General features: G+C 42.0%; 2 protein-coding genes across 7 annotated transcripts in view; one reads left to right on the top strand and one right to left on the bottom strand.

Moving 5' to 3' along the window:
* TSEN15 (tRNA splicing endonuclease subunit 15) overlaps nt 1–1973 on the bottom strand; it is a 109243-nt gene extending 107270 nt beyond the window's left edge. For 2 of the 6 annotated variants that reach the window (XM_073900117.1, XM_073900116.1), the window contains exon 1: nt 1544–1973. In XM_073900117.1, the coding sequence (XP_073756218.1) occupies nt 1544–1693 (150 nt within the window). In that variant the 5' untranslated portion in view covers nt 1694–1973. The remainder of the gene's footprint in view (nt 1–1543) is intronic. The other 4 variants (XM_073900119.1, XM_073900120.1, XM_073900118.1 and 1 more) reach the window with 3 other exon arrangements.
* Nucleotides 1974–12494: 10521 nt separating this feature from the next.
* Nucleotides 12495–21586, top strand: part of COLGALT2 (collagen beta(1-O)galactosyltransferase 2) — a 106358-nt gene continuing 97266 nt past the window's right edge. The window contains exon 1 of the mRNA XM_025878024.2: nt 12495–12797. Coding sequence (XP_025733809.1) covers nt 12535–12797 — 263 coding nt within the window. The 5' untranslated portion in view covers nt 12495–12534. The remainder of the gene's footprint in view (nt 12798–21586) is intronic.

The following is a 21586-nucleotide window of genomic DNA, read 5'->3' on the forward strand; positions in this document are numbered from 1 at the left end:
GGCCTAATGCAGAGGTGAGGCATTAGCAGACCTGCATGGGTACAGACCTGCGGTCATATTCTCCCACTAGCTTCATCATTAAGTATGGACAGGTGCAGGAGAACGGGGTATTATTAGTTGTAGTGTGAAGAGGTTCACACTACAAATGTGTTTGAAAATGACACTGAAAGTAATTGGTAACTGGAGACCAGGTTGCAAGGTCTTGATAGTCAAGCTGAAAGTCTGAATTTTACCCATAAAGAAACACTGAGGATTTCTAAGCATGAGAATAATGAAATTAATGTTGCATACTATATATGTTATATTTTATATATATATATATACATTATATAGTGCTTACTATATGTCAAATGTTTTACAAATATTAACTGATTTAATCCTGTAACAACCCTCTAAGGTAGGTACTATTATTATCCCTATTTTACAGATGAGGAAACTGAGGAACAAAGAGATTTTTTTAAACTTCCAAAAAAAAAAAAGAACAACCCACAAAGCTAGTGACCTAACAGGGTTGTCAAACTCAAGCAGTCTACTTAAAGTCTCACGCAGAACTATTGGGTTCAGGCTACTTAATGGTGTTCTAGTTCTTTTTTATGGCACCGAGTAACATATCCATGCTTGTTTTTCTCACCTTGACGGGGAATGAGGAGATAGAGGAGGAGAATAAAATCAAGGAAGAGCACATGAAAAGGGACTGGCTCTTTTCAGACTTACATCTTCGAAATTTTTCTTTTCTTGACTGTTTTTAGATAATGATCTATGAAATACTGCTTCGCAGCAGACGACTGCAACCGTACTAAAATAACTAGACCAGTCTCTGAGATTCCTACAAAACCCCCATCTCCATTCACTGTCCATTCATTGCTGGGGACATTACTGGTCCAAGGCAGCAATTTGCCAAGCAGAAGCAAGCAAAGGAACTATACCTCTTTGCTGCTGTACAAAAAACCCCAAAAAGCAAACAAACAAAAAACACCCAAATGTCTGCTTTGGAGAAGAACCTATTCAAACTTTACAAGAAATGAGAAAAGTCAGGAAATTGCACTTCGGCAAAATCACAACGCACACTCTGGGCTCAAGGCTAAGTGCAAACGTGGCTGTGCTTAAGCCTTGATCTTTTTATCTAACCGAGGCCCGCAAGCTGTTTTTTGCTGTGGGTACTGTGGTTACTTGGTTACTGCGAGGATTAAAGGAGACCATGCCTTAGACAGCAAAACTCAGAAATTGGTGCAACGGTTATTATTGGGCTCTGCCTGGAGAGGCACTCGGTTTAATGTCCTGCTCTGGAAGGGCTTGGATGGGTGTGTGTGTCCGGGGCTGGGGTGGGGGGTGGGGGTGTCAGAACAATAGTTCACCTCATCTAAACAAACAAAACCAAGACTGCTCGCCACGGGCGGTGCGCACGCGGGTCCCCTTCCGTGAGGTTCGCGCGCAAACTCTGCGACCCGGCCCCGCAGGGAGGCGAGGGCCGAGGAGACGGCGGCGGCCTTCCACCTGGGGAAGGGCCCCGGTTTGGCGCCCTGCTCCTCTCGCGCCTTCTGACCTTTGGGTGGGTGCCCATCCAGGCGTCCTCCGGGGCCCATGAGTGGGCGCCGCCGCCGCCGCCGCCGCCGCCGCCGCCACCGCCGAGAACGCCGCCCGGGCCCAGACCGCTGCAACCCGGGGTGGGCTCGGAATCGCCGCGCTCCGCCATGCCGGGCAGGGCGGCGAGCGGGTGGTGCCGGACGAGCCCGTGTTGCACCGCGGCCCGCGCCCGGCCAGAAGCAGGGGCACGCGCGTCCGGGTTCCGCTGCCCCCGCGCGCGCCGCCTGCGTGCCGAGGGCCACACACACCCGGAGGAAAGCGAGAGGAGCTCCTCCCTCTGGCAGACATAGCTCGAACCTGAGCCCACACGCTCCAGTGTCGCTCGGCGTTTATTCACATCTGGGCGGACACCAGGGGGAAAAAAGTTCGAGTACCCTTAGCTCAGAAGCCCTCAATGCTCCTCCCATCGGTGCTGTTTGCAGCCCCGTTGAGAGAGTGGGAAATACTGAAGGCCTCTGGGCCGTCAGCCTTGACTCCGGGTCTCCAGTTCCTGGTAACAAGAAAAGCCTCGTTCCGTTCCCTGTCAGGTGAGTTTTCAAGTGTGGAAGTCGATGAGATCTCTGTAGAAGAAAGTGGAAAGAAGAAAGACCAGACTGCCGAGAACCATGTTTTTAGGCCGGACCCACGTTTCAGGATTAGAGGAGAAAGAGTAAACACGACTTATTGAATGAGCGAGCGGTCAGAAAAGTAAGATGCAAACCCTCGTGAGCAGGTGACCTGGAAACCAAGGAGGCGGAGTTTCAGAGAGGCAGAGTAGGACATTTGAAGCATTTATGCAATAGAATCCAGAACCTCTACAACTTATTCATAAAATCCAAGCTATGATTCAAAATGTCGAGAAAATGGGTCATATTTTTTTTTAGTTTGACCCTGAAACCGACCGATTAGGATTTTGAACTATTTTAACTCTCCTCAATAAAGTAAAACAAAACATGTTTTGAGTAGTTGAAAATCTCAGGAGACAAAAATCTCATGAGAGAAAAAGAAAAAAGAGCAAACGGAAATTCTGAAAGATTAAAATTTCAGAAATAAAAAAACAAGCTTCACTGGGTGGATTTAACAGCCAAATGGAAATTACAGAGGAAAAATTAAGTGAATTTGAAGGTAGAGTAATCAAGAAATCATCCAAGATAAACAACAAACAGAAAAATCATTTTAAAAAATGGATAGAACCTCAGAGACCTGCTGCATGACATCAAACAATCCAACATACATGTAAATGGAATACCAGAAGGAGAAAAGAAAGACAACGGGGTAGGAAAAAAAATTGAAGAAATAAAAAATTGCCCCAGATTTGATGAAAGAGAAACTTGCAGGTACAAAATGCTACATGAATAACAAGCAAAAGAAACATGGCGAAGTCCCCACTGAAGTCAACTTGTTAAAAGCCACATGAAAAGTTTGAATGCATGGGGGGGGGGAGGAAGTATGGGAGGGAAAAAGAAAAAAGAAAGCAGTGCCTTCCATACAGGGAAAGGAAGTGCATCTATTCTTGATGTGAGGGAAAACCACACATGAAGATTCGTGAATTGCCCCAGAATGTATTTCATTTGAATGAAGCCGTTAAACTTGATTTCCACAAAGCAGCTGCTAACCCCCAAAGAAGCAAAGGACACTGAAATTAGTAGGCTCCCTGAAGCACTGAACAGTGACACTAATTCAAGTAATTAGAAGTAAATAAATCTCTCTGACTCCTAAAGTTCCCAATGAGTTCCAATGATGGTATTTATAGAAGCATTAACATTTTGTTCCTAATATGAGTAGAGGGGAAATTTTATAAATCAGTAAGGAGATCCAGTGGAATTAGGTACATGTGAACAAGGCTCAAACATCTTCAGGGGAAGATGTTTCCCTTCGGCTTAAGCTTAAGGGAAGAGGGGAGTTAAGGAATCCAGAAGGATGCAGAAAGAACCGCAGACTAAAAAAGCAACAGGCTAATGCTACCCTTTGGCAAATAAATGAAGTTCTATACCTTAGAAAAAGCATGATACATTTAAGCATGATTCTGACTTTTAATGTCATTGTCCAGTACAAAGAGTTGAAGACTGAAAGTGGACAGTATCTTGGCTTCCATTTTAAACAATGAAAACATAAATAATTCTTGGTGATTGGGAGTGCCTAAGACAGAAACCAAAGGATTTGGGGAAACTTAAACTTAGTGTTTAAAGTATAGACTCAAAATGAATATTGTGGCCATCTAGAGTGAAATCCACCAGAGAACTGGTTAGAGTTTTGGCTTCTCACAGACTGAAGAATTTCTCCTTTTATAAATGCTTCAATAGTTCACTATTTTAGAGAAATTAAGTGGTTAGGAAGAAGCTAGGTAAATAACAACAAATAAAATTCTTGAGTATACTGAATGAGATAAAAATTCAATGTAATCTGGCACTTGCTCTACTGATTTCCCATTTTGATATCTGAGCCAGACCATTTTATTCCTATTTAAAAAAAAAGCCTTTAATGTCTAGGCAGAAACATTTTAATTCAACTAGAGTCTCAAGGGAAAAAATGAACTTTGAATTGTGATGTGAATTTTTAGTGTTTTAAAAAGAAAAAGCTTCTTACACAGCATCGTATAAGACAATGATCTCAAGCTGAAAAATGGAGGCTAGCATTCTGGATCAGCTTTTAATACACTGGTTGTAAGAATGCTCATACATATTTTGTTCCTTCTTTTGCACATAAAGCATACAATTTTCCCATTCTCTGTATTTTGAGGAGAATATGTGAGATGTTTATACCTTTAGTAAAATATTTAGAATGTTATATTTTATCATTCATGTGTATGAGCATATATGAGGAACTGCTATTATATAGAAAAGAATTTAGGATGATCCAAAATATTATCCCCAGTTTCTCATAAATTTAAGAGTACAATCTAAACCCCTCACTTACAAAATCAGGATATAGTATATTTATTTTTAAAATACCGCTTCCATTTGGAACAAAAACAACAATAAAAATAAGGTACCAAGGATAAAGAGGAGCAACACTTTATAAGTGTTATTGAAGATCATTAGAGAAGACCTAAATAAATGGACAGACATACTATACTTCTGGAGAGAAAAATTCAGTATTGTAAAGGTGGTAATTCCCCCTAAATTAGTCTATAAATTCTAACAACTCTAATCACAATTCCAACAGGGATTTCCCTAATATCTGATAAGCTGATTCTGAAATGTGGGCATAAAGGGGTCAATAATAATGAAGACCCTTCTGATGAACAAGTAGAGGGAACTTATTATAAAGGCCTATAATTAAGAGTATGCGATATTGGTAGAGATATGTGATAGATAAACCAATGGAACCAAATACAGAGTCATACAAATATGGACAGAGATGATGTTGTAGATGTGGGGAGAAGTTGAAGAAATATATATATATATATATATATATTTGGATTCCTAATTGCACTATAAACAAAATCAATTCCGGATATCTTAAAGGCTTAAAGTGAAATCCAAGTAAGTGAAGATTTTAGGAGGAAATGTAAAAGAATTTTTACAAACCCCCAAGATAGAAAAGGATTTCCTAAGTAAAAAACAAAAAATACCAACTATATGAAAAACGTTTGCTACATTTGACTATATTTCAATTAAGAATTTCTGACACAAAGATAGTGTGGGGGAAAAAAGCCATCGACTTGGAGAAGGCATCTGTGATACATAAGTGAAAGAAAGGATTCACATCCAGAATATATAAAGAACTCCTAAAAACCAATTAAGAAATGAAACAAAACACTCTATAGAAAAAAAATGAGAATAAATTTAAAAAGGATATAAATGGCTAGCAAACATGAATTGGTACTCAACTATAATGGTGGAAGGAGAAAATGTAAATTGAGACAGGAGGATACCATAAAATACTCATGAGATTGGTAACAAAAGCCAAGAGTTGGCCAAAATGTAGAGCAAAGGAAAGATGCACAAATCCTATGATTTGGTGATCCTATGCCCTCATACGTAGCCTAGAGTGGTATTTTTCAAATGGAGGGGCAGGATCCTTAGAGGTTGTGAAATAAATTGAGTGACTTGGGCCCAGTTTTTTTTTTTTAAGATTTTATTTATTTATTTGAGAGAGAGAGAGAATGAGAGATAGAGAGCATGAGAGGGAAGAGGGTCAGAGGGAGAAGCAGACTCCCTGCTGAGCAGGGAGCCCGATGTGGGACTCGATCCCGGGACTCCAGGATCATGACCTGAGCCGAAGGCAGTCGCTTAACCAACTGAGCCACCCAGGCGCCCTGGGCCCAGTTTTTAAAAAAGAATTATTTGAAATAGAAGAGAAAGTATCAGTGTACATTGCATGTGGTTAGAATAACTAAGTATTGCTTTAGGAACACTTTGTTTCAGTTATATATTTCTACTATACCATGATATCCAGTGGATTTCTCCCTGAAGGTTATGGTAAAAAAAATTATCTTCTGTGGACCAGGAGACTTTACAAGAATATTTATGGAAGTATTCGTTGGAATAGAAAAAACTAAGACAACCCAAATATCTATCGAAGTAGAATAGATACATCTGTTATTGTGTAATCATATAACATATTACTGTGTGAAAATAATGAGCCCTAGCTTCAGTCAAGAACTTGGATGAATATCAAAAAACCCTGATGTACAGTCAAAAATATGAATCACAGAATAATATATAAAATATGATTTGATTTACATAAAATTCAAATACAACTTGTACATGGATGTTCCCAGCAGCATTATTCGTGATAACCCAAAAGCAGAAACAACCCAAAGGTCCATTATTTGATGAATATATAAATAAAATGTAGTTTGTCCATACGATGGAATATCATTCAGCAAGGAAAAGGAATGAAGTACTGATATGTGTGTTAGAACATGGATGGACCTTGAAAACAAATGCTAAGAATAATGTTTTCATTAATAGAAGACAGTCACAAAGGACCGCATGTTATATAATTCCATTTATATGAAATGTCTAGAATAGGCAAATCTATAGGGACAGAGTAGAGTAGCTGTTTCCTAGGGCTAGGGTTAGCTGTTCCTAGAGCTAGGAAATGGGGATTGACTGCTAATAAATATGAGATTTCTTTTGGTGGTGATGAAAATGTTCTAAAATTAATGATGATGATGTTGCATAACTCTGTAAGTACACTAAAAGCCATTGGATTGCATACTTTAAGTAGGAAAAAAAATTCAAAGGTGGGCAACACTAATACATAGTTAGGAGGTGTTTTAGCCAGGGTTATCCAGAGGAACAGAATCAATAGGATGTACGTGTGCATGTATACACACACGCGCGCACACACACACACACACGAGAGAGAGACTCAGAGACAGAGAGAGAGATATTAAGGAGCTGGCTCATGCAATTGTGGGTACTGGCAAATCCAAAATTCGTAGGGCAGGCTGGCAGCCACGATACCCAGAGAAGAGTCGATGCTGCAGTCTTGAGTTCAAAGGCAGCCTGGAGATTGAGTTATTTCCTTCTCAGGAGACCTCAGTCTTTTCTCTTAAGGCCTTCAACTGATTGAATGAGGGCCACTACACTATGAAAGGTAATCTGTTTTACTCAAAGTTTACTGATTTGATTATTAGTCGCATCTAAAAAAACATCTCACAGCAACATCTAGATTGGTTTGACCTAAGTACTGGGTACCTTAGCCTAGCCAAATTGACACATAAAATTTACCATCACTGGAGAGTGATGGTAAATAAAATTTATATTAAGAGACTGATTAATTAAGAGACTGATTAATACAAAATTCAGTCTAGTGCTTGTCTCTGGGGAGTAGAGCAGAGTATTGTGACAGGAAGGGATACCCAGAGGGTGTGAAAGTTGAAGGTTCATGTTCTGTTTCTCAAGATGGGTGCTGGGTATATGGACTTTGATTTTATTTGTAGTATTTAAATATATAATATATTAAATAGATAAGGTATATATTCCATGTTTATTAAATATTTTATTTTAGGCTTTGTCTAAGAATTAGATTAAAAGGGATAATAAGTTGGTAATTTCTGTATATAGAATATGTAAACAGCTGCAGATATGTAGTCTTAAGTAATACTTGGCTTTGTAAATGTGAAAAGGCACCAAAAGCAATTCTCCGTCCAAAAAACATCCCATCTCTGTCTCTAGATATGTATTCACATTTGCTATCAACATGAGTGTTGAATTTCCCTAGCAGGATTGAGAACAAACCCACAGTTAAAACACCCAAATTGAAAAGGCCATATTAAAATTATCCCAAAATGTTTAACAGTGGTTGTGGTGGGTAGTGGATTTGTGATAGTCTTTTTTTTCTTTTTCCACTTTCAACATATTTTTTTTTCTGTTAGTAAAATAGATTTCAATAAATCACTGAATTTGGAGCCATTGGCATAGAAGGACTAAATCCACCCTACACGTTCATGTTAAAATATGCCTGCCAACGTACTTAGCTTGTTTTAAATGTCCCTTCCTGTTTCCTTCCATCCCTCCCTCTATTCCTGCCTTCTCTCTCCCCCTTCTCTTCTCCTTCCTTCCCCCCCTCCTTCCCTTCTTCCTTCCCCCCTTCCTCGCTCCCTCCTTCCTTCCTTCTTTATTGCCCTATCTAAAACATTCACTACAATATTGAATGGAAATGCTGAGTTAGGACATTCTTGTTCATGATCTTAGGAGGAAAACTCTCATTCTTTCACCATTAAGTATGATGTTAGGTGTAGGGTTTTTGCATATGGCCTTTATCAGTCTGAGTGAGTTCCCTTTTATTCCTGCATGACCAAGACTGCATTTTGGATTTTGCAAAATTCTTTTGATTTTTAAAATGTTAAACCAACCTTGCATTAAGATCTATTCTATTGGCAACTTTCAAGTGTATAATATGGTATTCTTAACTATAGTCACCATGTTGTACATTACATCCCCAGAACTTATTCATCTTATAAACAGAAGATGTACCCTTTGATCACCTTCACCCATTCCCCCCTTAATCCCCCAATCTTGGCAACCACCATTCTACTCTCTGTTTCTGTGAGTTTGGCTTTTTTAGATTCCACATATAACTATATAACAGATTTCTCTGTTTGATTTATTTCTCTTAGCATAATGCCCTCAAAGTTCACCCATGTTGTCACAAATGAAGGGATTTCCTTCTCTTTACATATGTATATTTCATGCATATATATATATATATATATACATACATATATATGCCGCATTTTCTTTATCCATTCATCCTCCAACAGACACTTAGGTTTTCATGTCTTGGCTACTGTAGATAATGGTGCAATGACTATGTGGGTGCAGGTATGTTTTTGAGACTGCCATTTCATTTCCTTCACATCTAAAACCAGAAGTGGAAGCAATGGATCATATGATCTACTTTTAATTTTTTGAGAAATCTCCATATTGTTTTCCATAATGGCTATCTCAATTTACATTCCCACCAACAGTGTACAAAGTGTTTCCTTTTCTCCACATTGTTGACAGCATTTGTTACCTATTATCTTTTTGATTATAGTCCTTCAAATAGGTGTGAGGTGATATGTCATTGTGGTTTTGATTTGTATTTCCCTGATGATGGTGAGCACCTTTTCATGTACCTGTTGGCGATTTGTATATCTTCTTTGGGAAAATGTCTATTCAGGTCTTTGCCCATTTAAAAATAGTTTTATTTGTGTACTATTGAGTTGCATGAGTTCCTTGTGTATTTTGGATATTAACCCCCTTATCAGATATATGGTTTGGAAACATTTTCTCTATTCCACAGGTTGTCTTTCATCTTGTTGATCATTTCTTTTGCAGTATAGAAGCATTTTAATTTAAGGTACTCCCACTCGTTTATTTTTCCTTTTGTTGCCTGTGCCTTTGGTATCATACTGAAAAAAATCATTATCAAGACCAATGTCAAGGAGCTTTCTCCTGCATTTTCTTGTAGGAATTATATAGTTCCAGATCTTACATTTAAGTCTTCACTTGTTTCATGTTAATTTTTCAAGTGGTGTAAGGGTCCAGTTTCATTCTTTTGTGTGCAAATATCTAGTTTTCCCAATACCATTTATTGAAGAGGTGATCTTTTTCCATTGAGCATTCATGGCTCCCTTGTCAAATACTAGTTGAATATACATGGATTTATTTCTGGGCTCTCAATTCTGTTCTATCGGTCTCTGTGTCTTTTACACCAGTACCTTACCCTTTTAACTATTATAGCTTTGTAATATAGTTTGAAACTAGGAAGTGTGATGCCTCCATCTTTGTTCTTTCTCAAGATTATTTTGGTTATTCAGGGTCTTTTGTTGTTCCATATGAATTTTAGGATTTTTTTTTCTTTTTCTCTAAAATTGCCACTGAAATCTTGATAGGAATAGCATGGAATCTATAGATGGTTTTGATTAGTATGGACATTTTAACAATATTAAAGTCTTCCAATCCATGAACATGGGATATATTTCCATTTATTTTTGTCATCTTCAATTTCTTTCATCAATAGTTTTCAATGTACAGATCTTTCACTTTGTTAAATTTATTCCCAGATATTTTATTGTTTTTGATGTCACTGAAGATTGGATTATTTTATTTTTTTCAGGTAGTTTGTTGTTAGTGTATATAAAGGTGACTTATTTTTGCATATTGATTTTGTATGTTGTAATTTTACTGAATTCATTAGTTAGCTCAATGAGTAATAGAGTTTTGCAAAGTTTGTGTAATCTGTTGTGGAATCTACTTCTGCACCAAGCTTTGTCTGCAGACTAATTAAATCTACACTACATTTCACATATATAAACTACTGTTTCCATATTTTATATCTGTTCTTATGATTAGTAAAATACTAATGTGTATGTGTATTCACAGAATGTGTATTTTCCAAATCTGCCACAATCAGGGAAAATCTCATTTTCTTTGCCATGCCATAACTAATTAACAGGTTCTTTTTGTAATCAGCAAGGTTTCAGAAAACTTCGTAATCAGCAAGCTCAGAAAACTGAATACACCCAGCAATACTAAGCTCCAGGAATGCCAGCAACTGTCCATCAATCCCATCTCACTCCAGGGAAGGGGCACTGTCCAAAAGTCCCTGTGGCCTATATGCAGGATAGCAATGGCAGTTTCCAAAGAAGGATGGAGGAGAAGGAAATGTCTGTAGGCCACTGGATATAAAAGTTTAAATGTCAGAGAAAAGGTTAGAGCAGGAGACATAGATTTGGAAGATGCAATTATGCTGGGAGACCATATGGTGCTAGAAGAGTAGCACATTGTGAAGGGGCACCCAGTGAAGGGGCGCAAACACAAGTAGAAACAGGTCCAGGAAGGTGAGAACCGAAGGGAGGTCACTGAATCTTCCAACGCTGAGGTCATCTGTGGCTTTGCCCGAACAGCCTCTGTGAAGAAGTAGGAGAAGTGGGAGATGAAGAAGTGGATAAAGCTTTTTGAAGGAGCTTGGCCAAGACAGAGGGGATTGCTAGAAGGAGATACAGGATTAAAACAACAATTTTTTTTTTTTTATTCAAGGATAGGAGAGGACTAAGTTTTTAGCTTGATGGGAGGAGCTGGTGGAGAGGGACCAGTTGTAGATTTGGTAGAGAGTAGAGATAAATGATGGAGCAAAGCAAAGTCATGGACAAGAATGGAGAGGATGGGGATGTTAGGAATAGGTGCCTGCAGGTAAGGAGGGCACTGGTAGGGATATTAGAGACAAGGCTGTTGAGGGAGTTCAGTAAAGGAGGTGATATTCTTCTGAGGAGGTGAGGGGGTGGGAGGAGAGTAAGGAAGGCTTCTAATAGTTGCAGAGAAGGAGGGACACAAGAAGTAAAAATCTGTGGGACAGGGCTGAGGGCGAACTGGGGTTGAAGGTCATGAATGTGCAGTGGTACCAGCCCATCCTGTATATAGAGAGATCAAAGGCTACACAACCCCACAAAGAAGGAACTCCAGATTTCATTCCTAGCTTTCCTGTGTTATGTTCAAGAGTAAAGATCCTGTGGCAGTGTATCCTAGCAATTTCATTTTATGTGCTAATTGTGTTCTTCTTTCAGCACTTCTTCTCTTCTTCCTTATCTCCTTCTCTCTCTCCTACTCCAACACCTATGAATTTTCCCTGTATTTGGGTTACTCTTTGTTAGTTTGGGTCATTAAGGAAAAATAAAACCATTTAGATGAAACCTGTCTTTTATGACATCCTGTCAGGAAGCTCAGGACCTTAGGGGGGAAAGGGAGAGGAGTAGGGCTTCAGAACAATGTCCCATCAGGGGCTTCCCCTTAATTGCAAGGGTTCTGTCTATCTCTCAAATTCTCCAAGTCTCCAAGCTTGGTGTAATGGGGGTCTACTCAGTCAAGGATGAACTTCAAGAGAAACTGAGTGTATAGGGAAATGCAAACACTCTGCCTTTGTGGAAGTTTAAAAAAAATGTTTACCGTGGTAATGGACAGCTGGGTGACTTTCCATTTTAGAACTCTACCCGTCTAGTCAATAGGTGCGTTATGCAAAACTGGATACATTGCATCACTGTGAAGGACTTCAGACTGCGGTTTGCAAAAGCAGAATAAATTTTCTCGGAGTTGCACCGTTATGTACACACACACACACACACACACACACACACACACTCACACGCCCATTGGCAGCGACGGCCACACCTCACGGCTCCGGGGGAAGCCACAGACCTCAGCTGTACGAGCTGAGCCTGGACTAGAGGAACTTTCCGCGGGACTCAGGACGGACAGCCTTCTTCCCCCCCCCCCAAACATACACACACACGCGGCTGTCGGCGAGCGGGAGCTCCAGGCGAGCGCGGCGGCGGCAGGTCCTCGGGGCGCCCCCGCGTCAGGGCCTGGGCAGTGCGGCGGCCGCGGCAGCGGCGGGAGGCTCCCGGGCCGCAGGGCTCGGTGCCAGTGTGCGCGCGCCAGCCGGCCCCGGCAGCCGCGTCCCCCGTCCGGCCCTCGCAGCCCGCCTCTGCGCCCTCGGGCCGCCAGTCTCCCGCCGCGCGCCGCGGCCCCGAACATGGCTGCGCGCCGCGCAGCCACCCTTGCCTGCTCGCTGCTGCTCCTGTCCGCCGCTCTGCTCCGCCGCGGCTGCCGGGCGCGCTTTGCCGCGGAGCCCGACTCGGAGCACGACGAAGAGGAGCCGGAGGTTTTCCCCGAGTCGCCGGTTCAGAGACCCACGGTGCTAGTGGCCATCCTCGCCCGCAACGCTGCGCACGCGCTGCCTCACTTCCTCGGCTGCCTGGAGCGGCTGGACTACCCTAAGAGCAGGATGGCCATCTGGTGAGCGCGCGAAGCTGCGGCCGCCGGGCCCCGGAGCGTGGGGCACGCGCCGAGCGCGGTGCGCACACCTCCGGCCGCCCGCGCCGCTCCGGGGCGGATGAGATCCCGAGGTCGTGTTGGGGAAGGACGCGTGGGGCTGGGTGCGCCTGCGGTGCCAATGGGGATGGCCAGCCCGCCCCGAGCTCCGGGGTGTGCGTGGGGGTGTGGATCGGGGTGGCCTTGTCCCTTTCCCCGATAGGAGCTTGTGGGCACCCCGCAAGAGGGCTAGCGGCGCCCCTTTCCAACTCGCGAGGTTTCCTTTTTCCCGCCTCGTACCCCTAGCCCTGGGGAGAGGGAATAGGGGTGCCCATCGCCGCCTAGTCGTCCAGACGCGGCGGGAAGTCTCATTGTGGCCGGCAAGGGGGCTCCGGAGTGGCTAGGCGGCGAACAGTGAGCCGCGCTGGCTTTCCGGTGTCCAGCTCCTGCTCTCTGACCGCGGAGGCTAGAACAGTGGCTCCTGGTTCACCCGAGGACGGTGGGGTGGGAGCTCGGGGGTGGAGAGGGGATATGGACTCAGAGTTTGAGGTTAGGTGGGGCCCACGGTGTCTTCCCAACCGCGCCGCCACGGTGGGCCTGTCGCCTCCGCCTGCCTCCGGGCTGTCCGCGCCTGTGCATCCTCCTGGGGCTCATTCCTCGCCGCAGCTGCAAACCACGCGGGGTGCCCTGGGGGGTACTGTGTCCTGGGCACGGAGCTGCCTTGGAGAAGGCAGACAGTTTTGTTGCCCCGGGATGGAGCCCCGCGCCTGGTACTGTGTTTGTTGCGGGGAGGGCTAGGACATCAGTGCGAGTGGCTGCCCGCACCAACTTTTAGAACTCGGTCTAGTCTCGCACCTTTTAGAAACGCGGGCATCAGAGGGCGAGACGTTGGTAGTCAGGGGAGCCCCGCTAAAAGGCCTGAGGAGGAGGAGGAGGTGGACGCTGGCCTCGGGAGACAGGCAGCCGGGAACGTGGACAAGAAAACTCTGGTCCTCCGAGGAAGACAGAGCCCAGGTCAGTCCGGAGCAGTTTCTGTCTTGCGTTGATAAAGGGAGCCATCCTCAGACAAGACACATCCTTAAAGCTGCGGCTGGGCAGAAAGAGAGAAGGGAGGATAAAGCAGTAGCTGGAATTGGCAGCCTGACGGTAGCTGGTGGGAGAGGTGCGGAGGTGAGAAAGCAAACATGAGATACAGTGCAGCGCTGTGCTATACACTGCTTTACTATGACCCTGTTATACGTGACGGCTGCCACGGAGAAGGGCACGGCGTGTGGGAAGGGAGAACGGGTGCAGCCAGGTTTTAAACCAGAAGGAAGAAGGATTTTTTTTTAACCACTTCAATACCAAAGAAAATTTCACAAATGTCAGTTCTTAGATGCTTTCTTCAAGAGAGATGTTTTCCAATATGGTCTTGGTCTTTATGCACTGTTTGGTTTTAAAGAACATTGTTTGGTTTTAATTTACTATAGGAAATTAGTGAAGGCTGAAGCAGGTAGGAGGGGCACAGGTTTTGCTACCTAACGTATAGGTATATATATATATATATAACTCTTCTAGCATGGGGTGAACTTTTAAAAGGGATACGAGGATCCCTATTTTACAAATGAAGCAACTGTGACTTCCATCAGTTCAATAACTCCCTTAAAGTCACAGAATTAATAAATGGTAAAACTGGAATTGGAACTCAAGTTTGTCCCTAAAGTCTACCCCACAAAAATAGTGGTGGCAACATGATATAAACAAAATTTATATAAACCTATAGGCTACAAATTAGGAGGCAAGTGGTTTGTCACTAGCTTGATACGTGGCTTTGGGCCAGTTGCTTGGGGTCCATAGACATCAGTTTCCTCATCAGTAAAATGAAGGAATTGGAAGAAATGATTTCCAAAATTCTTTCCAGGTCTTAAATTCCATGGATTCTGTGATATCAAAATGAAGCAGCAATGATTGTGCATCCTAAGTCCTCTGGATGTTCCATATTTTGTGGATGTTGATGTTCTTTTCAGATGGCTAGTATTCCAATGCTTCACTGAGTTTTGGGATCTATTTCCCCTTAACCTTGTTAATAGTCCATGTAACTGTACCTTGTCTCTTATGGCCAGTGTTGCAAAGTTAAGGAAAAAACCCAAAGTTTGAATAAGCCTTGGGCAACCACTGCATTAGCCACTAAAGACTCTTCTTTGAATTCTGGTTTAGAAATCTTATATCATTTATTAGGTAATAATAAACAAAAGGGCAGTTTCAAAATGGTCCTCTACCGCTCTCAAAGTACTTTCATTAACTATGTCATCTCATTTGATCCTTACTACCATTCTGTAAATAAATAAACTTATTTCCATTTTATAGAAGAAGACATTGTATCTAAAGTAACTGACTTAAGGGCACCTGGGTGGCTCAGTCGTTAAGTGTCTGCCTTTGGCTCAGGTCACGATCCCAGGGTCCTGGGATCGAGCCCCGCACTGGGCTCCCTCCTCAGCCGGAAGCTTGCTTCTCCCGCTCCCACTCCCCCTGCTTGCGTTCCCTCTCCCCCTGTCTCTCTCTGTCAAACAAATAAATAAAATCTTTAAAAAAATAAAGTAACTGACTTAAGATTACACTTATTTATCAATTTCACAAATACTTAATAATAAGAGCCCACAGTTATTCTAAGCACTTTACATTCACTATCAGGTATGTATTGTGATCATACCCTTTTACAGAAGAGAAAACTGAGGTACAGAGAGGTTCTGCAAGCACACGCTCCTAATGACCAGCTTGTGTGAGATCGAGGCACTATGCCAGGTTCCAGCTGAAATAAAGTTGAGTAAGGTGTGGCTTTTCACAGACAAATATGGCTCCTTTTACTGGGCAGTGTAAGGTGATCTGAATGGCATGTATAGGGTTTAGGGGAGTGACAAAGGACTTCTAGATCAGATTGCATGGTCTTGGAAGCCTTCTTGAGGAGAGATGACACTTAGTTGGAACCCAGTTATGCAAGACAAATAGGAATCTACTAAAACCTGGGAAGTAAGGAGGGTTCCAGGAAGAGGGAACAGTGAGGGAGGAAAAAAAGACACTGGGACATTAACCACAGTTTCCTGTCAGGACAATAAAGCAGGTGGCAGGTTTATTGAGTGCAAATCTCCAAACTCATTGCATTGTACCACCGAAGTTGCTAACTTTGAGACTGGCGCTAGGCGAGTATTTGGCTGTGAAGGTTATGGGATATTACCCGCCAGGAGGAAGTGGTAACTCAATTTAGGATGCTACAAGGAGCTTCTGCCAACTACTTCCTTTTAGTCTCACAGTTGAAAGCTCTATTCAACATTCTGAGATGCCAAACTGACTAGTATCCACTCTGCAAAGCCGGCATACACTAATGTCAAAGATGGTCAGTGTCAAAAATGGTGTTAGCTACCCAGAACTTTACACAAAGAACCAGGTGGTATATAGAATCTGGGCTGCTAGCTTCCATTTAATCTTATCTCCCAAGCTCTGTGCACACTCAACTTTCTCATTCATCTACTTACCTTTATCACTGGCTAGTGATAAAGGTATCAGAGGAACATCTGATAAGACTTCTTTCCTGTACGAGTGAGAGGTGTGGTTCATTGAACACATTCAGACTTCCTGTTGCTGTAATTTTTTTTGCCCACTGAAAGTTTTGGACCATATTTGCAGGCAGTACCAATAAATTGTCCTGAAAACTTTGACTGTCAGAGACTGAGTACAGTTATCTCAGTTAGCATTAAGTTTATTTGGATTGGATTGAATTAAGGAAAGTTTATGTTTTAGAGATATTTTGTACTAGGCAAAGAGAAAACATGTCACGTGTACCTGTCTGATCTCAAAACCCCCATCAAGCAAACTGTTTTCCTTCAAATATAATAACAATAATAAGGAACTAATGTTCCTCGTGTTCTAATTAAAACCTGCACTGAGTTGATGGGAATCACTGCTGTGCTGAGATGAAGAGAACTGTTTGGCATGTGGCGTGTGGCATATGCACTGCAGTGGGTGCACTTTACTTCAATGGAGCCATGAACGGTGGCCTTAGCGACGGAGGGAAGGCTGACCTCACCCCCCTTCCCAAACCTATGATTAAGGGGAGGAGTGCCAAGTTGCCATGATAATGAAAAATGGAGCAGGACACAAGGAAAAACATTTGGCCCAAAAGATGCATTCAGTTTGTCTCGTGGAGCCTGTGGGAAGACAGTGGGGACTCAGAGTCTGTGCCATCATAAGGCAGTAACTGCCATGTAATTACACAACGATTTGGGCATTACATTTGGGAGGTTTGAAAAGTAGCATACTACACTGGAAACCATTGTATGGCTTTCTAAATCAGGAGATGGTTTTCTGTTGACATCGACATTAACATTGGTGGGCTTCTGCTTGTTCTGGGGTGTCGATCCCCACATTTTGCACACTACTTCATCGCTGCAGTGTTTGGGGGATTACCTTGGATTATTCTCCACTTCTTGATGCTCAACAAGTCGCATTTTGGTGAATGATTAACTAGACACACTAATATAAGTGTGTTTGTAAAATGTTTCAAACTACTACTAGTGATAGTTTTCAGCACCAGCAAGAACAGTGTTACATTTTATCATTACAGTCTTGACATTCAATGCTTATGTTATCCCTATGGGTAGAAGTTTCAGCTCCTTGGTGAAAAACTAGATGATACTTTGGTCCCCTTCTCTCCATTAGTCTGTTTTCATCACTTTTCCACCTTCTTTTTCTTTTTTTTTTCCCCCAGCCTGGTGGTTTAGTAGTACCGAGGAGGGGAGTATCCAAGCTTATAGTCAGGTATGCTAAGGTTTGAATATCCTGTGTGATTGTGGGCACATCAGTGAACCTCTAACCAAGCCTACCTTCTTCATCTGGAAATAACCAATTACAACACCTACCTCCAAGATTTTTTTTAACAAGTTTTTAAACAAGTGAAATAATGTATGGACTATGTCTTTCACGTAAATGTTAATAAATAGACAATAGTTGCTATTTCCTATCCATCTTTTCCTTTTGGCCCCATCTCCTTCACCTTTCTCTTTCTAAATGAAGATTTTCAAAACAATATATTCACAAGGCACTCTCTCTTCCTTCCAACAAAACAAATTATTAGCAGAATGAAAACTAACATTCATTTACTAATGAAAACTAAACACTTTGATAAGATAACTAATTTAACCCTGACAACAACCCTGGGCAAGAGATGCTATGACTCTCCTCACTTTACACAGAAGGAAACTGAGGCACAAGGAATTTCAATAACTTGCCTAAGGTCACAAGGCTAGTGCATGGTGGAGCAAGGATGTGACCCAAGCAGCTAATGTCCCAGACTGAGTACAGATGGTCTGTTTAAGATCAAGAAAGGACCAATTAGTTCTAGTTTTTGCTTCTGTCAGTTGACCCAACTTAGGAAGATAAGAGTGCCAGTGTTTCTTCCAAACAAGAATGGCCCCTTCTGCTTGAATGACACAAGGGACTCAGTGGTTCCCTTCCGCTGTCTTGATAATTTCATCACTTAGCTTAGCCACTTTGTAGTTACCGAACTCGGCTTTATGTTGGTGGATTTCATAGGTACAGAGTGAGACTAAATATACGAATTGTACATAAATACAGATCACTTGCTATGATCACAGCTACATAGCAAAAGAAAGAAATTTATCCAGTGTTGTTGGTAGCAAATGAATAAGGCAGCACTATTCATAGGCACGATGGCTGCAGCATCTTGGGTTCGTACTGGTAAAACAGGTTCAGTTTTTTAGCCTTTTTAATTAGTGGTCTTAGACTTAGTTGACCTTTAAACTCAACCTTCTTCCAAATGGTTGGAGAAAACTATCATCTTCCCACCCTCCAATTTCAAAACATGATTGGGCCTCAGGATTATGTATTTCCTTTGGGTAAAAACTGAAATGACTGATAAGAGGATGCCTAAATTCCCCTGGTTCTATTTTATTAATTGATGTCCACGGATGGGGAAACCAAAATATAGAGCAATTAGAGGATTTTCCCCTAGCATATTATACAGTGAATAAGTCGTGGGATGAGATAACAGATTTCTAGATTTTAAACCCAGGGTGGCTGTTTAATGTTGATTTTTTTTTTTAGATTTTTTTTTATTTATTTACTTATTTATTTATTTATTTATTTATTTAGCACAACTTGGGGGAGTGGCAGAGGGAGAGGAAAGAGAATTTCAAGGAGACTCCACGTTGAGCATGGAGCCCGACGCGGGACTCAATCTCACGACCCTGAGATCATGACCTGAGCCGAAATCAAGAGTCGGGTGCTTAACCGACTGAGCCGTGCAGGCACCTCTTGATTACTTTATGACAAATATAACTCAGGGTTTAAGGCACATGCCAGTTATTCTAATCAGGGTTTGGTTTTTACAGATTTGTCTTCAGCGACTTTCTCTAGGTGATTCTACCCCTGAGCTTCTTTGTGGCTCCAGGTACATAAGCAGGCTTCTTGTGGCCCTCTCCCTTGACTGTCTCTGGTGGTCGTAGGAATGAACAATGGAAGCTTTGTAACCAGGGAGGCTGCTGGTTGTGCCTGGGCCCCTTTTCCAACACTTAAGGGTACACATGGGTCGTATCACTGTGTGGAACTGTCTTCGAGTCTTTGGCACAGTATAGTAGAACCATTATAAGGCTTACATAGGGACAATAGTAGGACTATTCTAAGGCTTGTTTCTGCACATTTCTTTAAATAATTTAACAACAGAGTATACAGTTGAGATAATGTCTGAAAAAAATTGATTAGGGGCACCTGGGTGGTGCAGTCAGTTAAGTATCTGACTCTTGGATTTGGCTCAGGTCATGATCTCAGGGTCATGGGATCGAGCCCTGAGTGGGGCTCTGTGATCAACGTGGAGTCTGCTTAAGACTCTCTTTCTCCCTCTCCTTCAGCCCCTCCCTCCTCAAATAAATAATCTTTAAAAAAAATTGATTAGCCTATAATATGGTTGTTTGTCCTGTTCCCCAGTTACAATATTCTGAAAACGGTTCACTATATGTGTTTAAATCATAGCTATTATTCATCAGGAATTACAACATGTGTCTACTGTATATGTCTTGACTTCTTATTCTCAAAGGAGTGACTTGTTCATTTAACTACACTTACAGTGTGAACATATCAAAAATTGCTGATTTAAAAAATTCTGAAATCCCTTAGGGGCCTTGTAGATTTATTTAATAGTGATTTAATTATTTTAAGAACTTTCCTGATTTTTTTCTCTTTTCAACTGAAACAATAATATCCTCCTATAATAAAGATTCAAACAGGATGACTAGAAACATGATAAAAAGTAAATCTCCCGTCTACTCTATGCCACCTGCCAGAGACAACCAATGTTAACAGTTTCTTGTACATTCTTCTAGAAACTTTCTGTGCATGTACATATATTCTTTTAATGTCAACCCAAATAGGAGTGTTTTATATATCCTGTTCTGCATAAGTTTTAAAATCTCTGTTTCTAATCCCAGCTTTTTAAAACTCTGCCAGCCCACCTATACTCATGCCCTGGGTGGCTCAGTAAAAGCCAGTTTAACACAACACCCATTTCAGGTAGTTACTCTGAACACTTCCTTAATTACACTCATCCTATTCTCTTCTCCTTGTGTCTCTGACCCCAGAAAATCTGGCCCTGAGCCCATTTAAAAACAAAACAACACTTTTTAAATGAAGTATAGTATGCGTCCCAAAAGTGCTTATATCATAAATGTATAACTGGGTAACTTTTCACAAACTGAACAAAACTATGTAATCAGCACCTGCCTCTCCAGGCCTGCATTTGTACACAACAGTGATTGTTGGGGCCGCGTAGCCACTGTCCCTTGGCCTTTGTCCAGCAGTCACATCCCCATCAGGCCCATCCTTTGTGCAGTTATGATTACCCCTCCACTGTCCGGCTCTTTGATGTGGCTTGCCTGGCCCTTGTAGAAATTTGGGTGGTGACCCTTGCTCAGATGCTTCAGGAGCCCTAAGACTCAAGCTTTCTAGAATGAGCAGGCCCGGCAAGCTGCCAGTGAATGACCTAGTGGTAAAAGATCATATTACTTTCCCCTCAGCTCTCCATTCTGCTGGTGGAAAAGCTGTGTGTTAATGTTCATAAAAGTAAAAAAGAATCCCATTATAGGTAATAATTGAAAAGCCACGTGGAATATAAATAGAGTGGCTGTAATTAATTCACTGGAACATGCTGCCGTTCAGATCCTTGAAAATGCAGCGTTTGTGGTTGGTGGCATTAGCCAAGTCTCTTGCATGAATTAAACCTTAGATCTGTCTGGAGGGCATTTCTTTTCCTCTCTAGGAGCACCATACAGTAATCTTTTCAGACTTAGACTTCCAATAATAACTTCATGACATCCTGCCAGGGCTGAACTTAGGACTTCGTAACACATCTCATTTAACTGAGGCAACAATTGTTATTATTTTAGTTGTTTGTCAAATTCATCAAGCTGAGGACTGTCCCTGACTTGTTGGTTTAGCCGGTGGGATTTCTTCCTCTGCAAACGTAATAAAAAATAACCCCTTCCACCCCTCAGCATTTCTGATTAATGTTTCAAGACCCCTTAGAAGATGTGCATTTTGGAAATACAAATAACAATGTAAGTAATGATCCTGCACTGCATATGCCCTAAGAATATGGCAGAGGGCTGAGTGTGGGGTTGGGTCTGCTGTTAAAGCATTCTCATGAGTACCTGCTTTAAGTGATAAATTGGCTGCATTGGAAGAATTCTTTACCCTCTAGGTTGAAGTACTTAAATGTCTATTGAAGGACT

This window comes from Callorhinus ursinus, unplaced genomic scaffold, assembly GCF_003265705.2.
Source record: "Callorhinus ursinus isolate GAN/ISIS: 27379988/994484 unplaced genomic scaffold, GSC_fseal_2.0 scaffold13, whole genome shotgun sequence".
Lineage (NCBI taxonomy): Eukaryota > Metazoa > Chordata > Mammalia > Carnivora > Otariidae > Callorhinus > Callorhinus ursinus.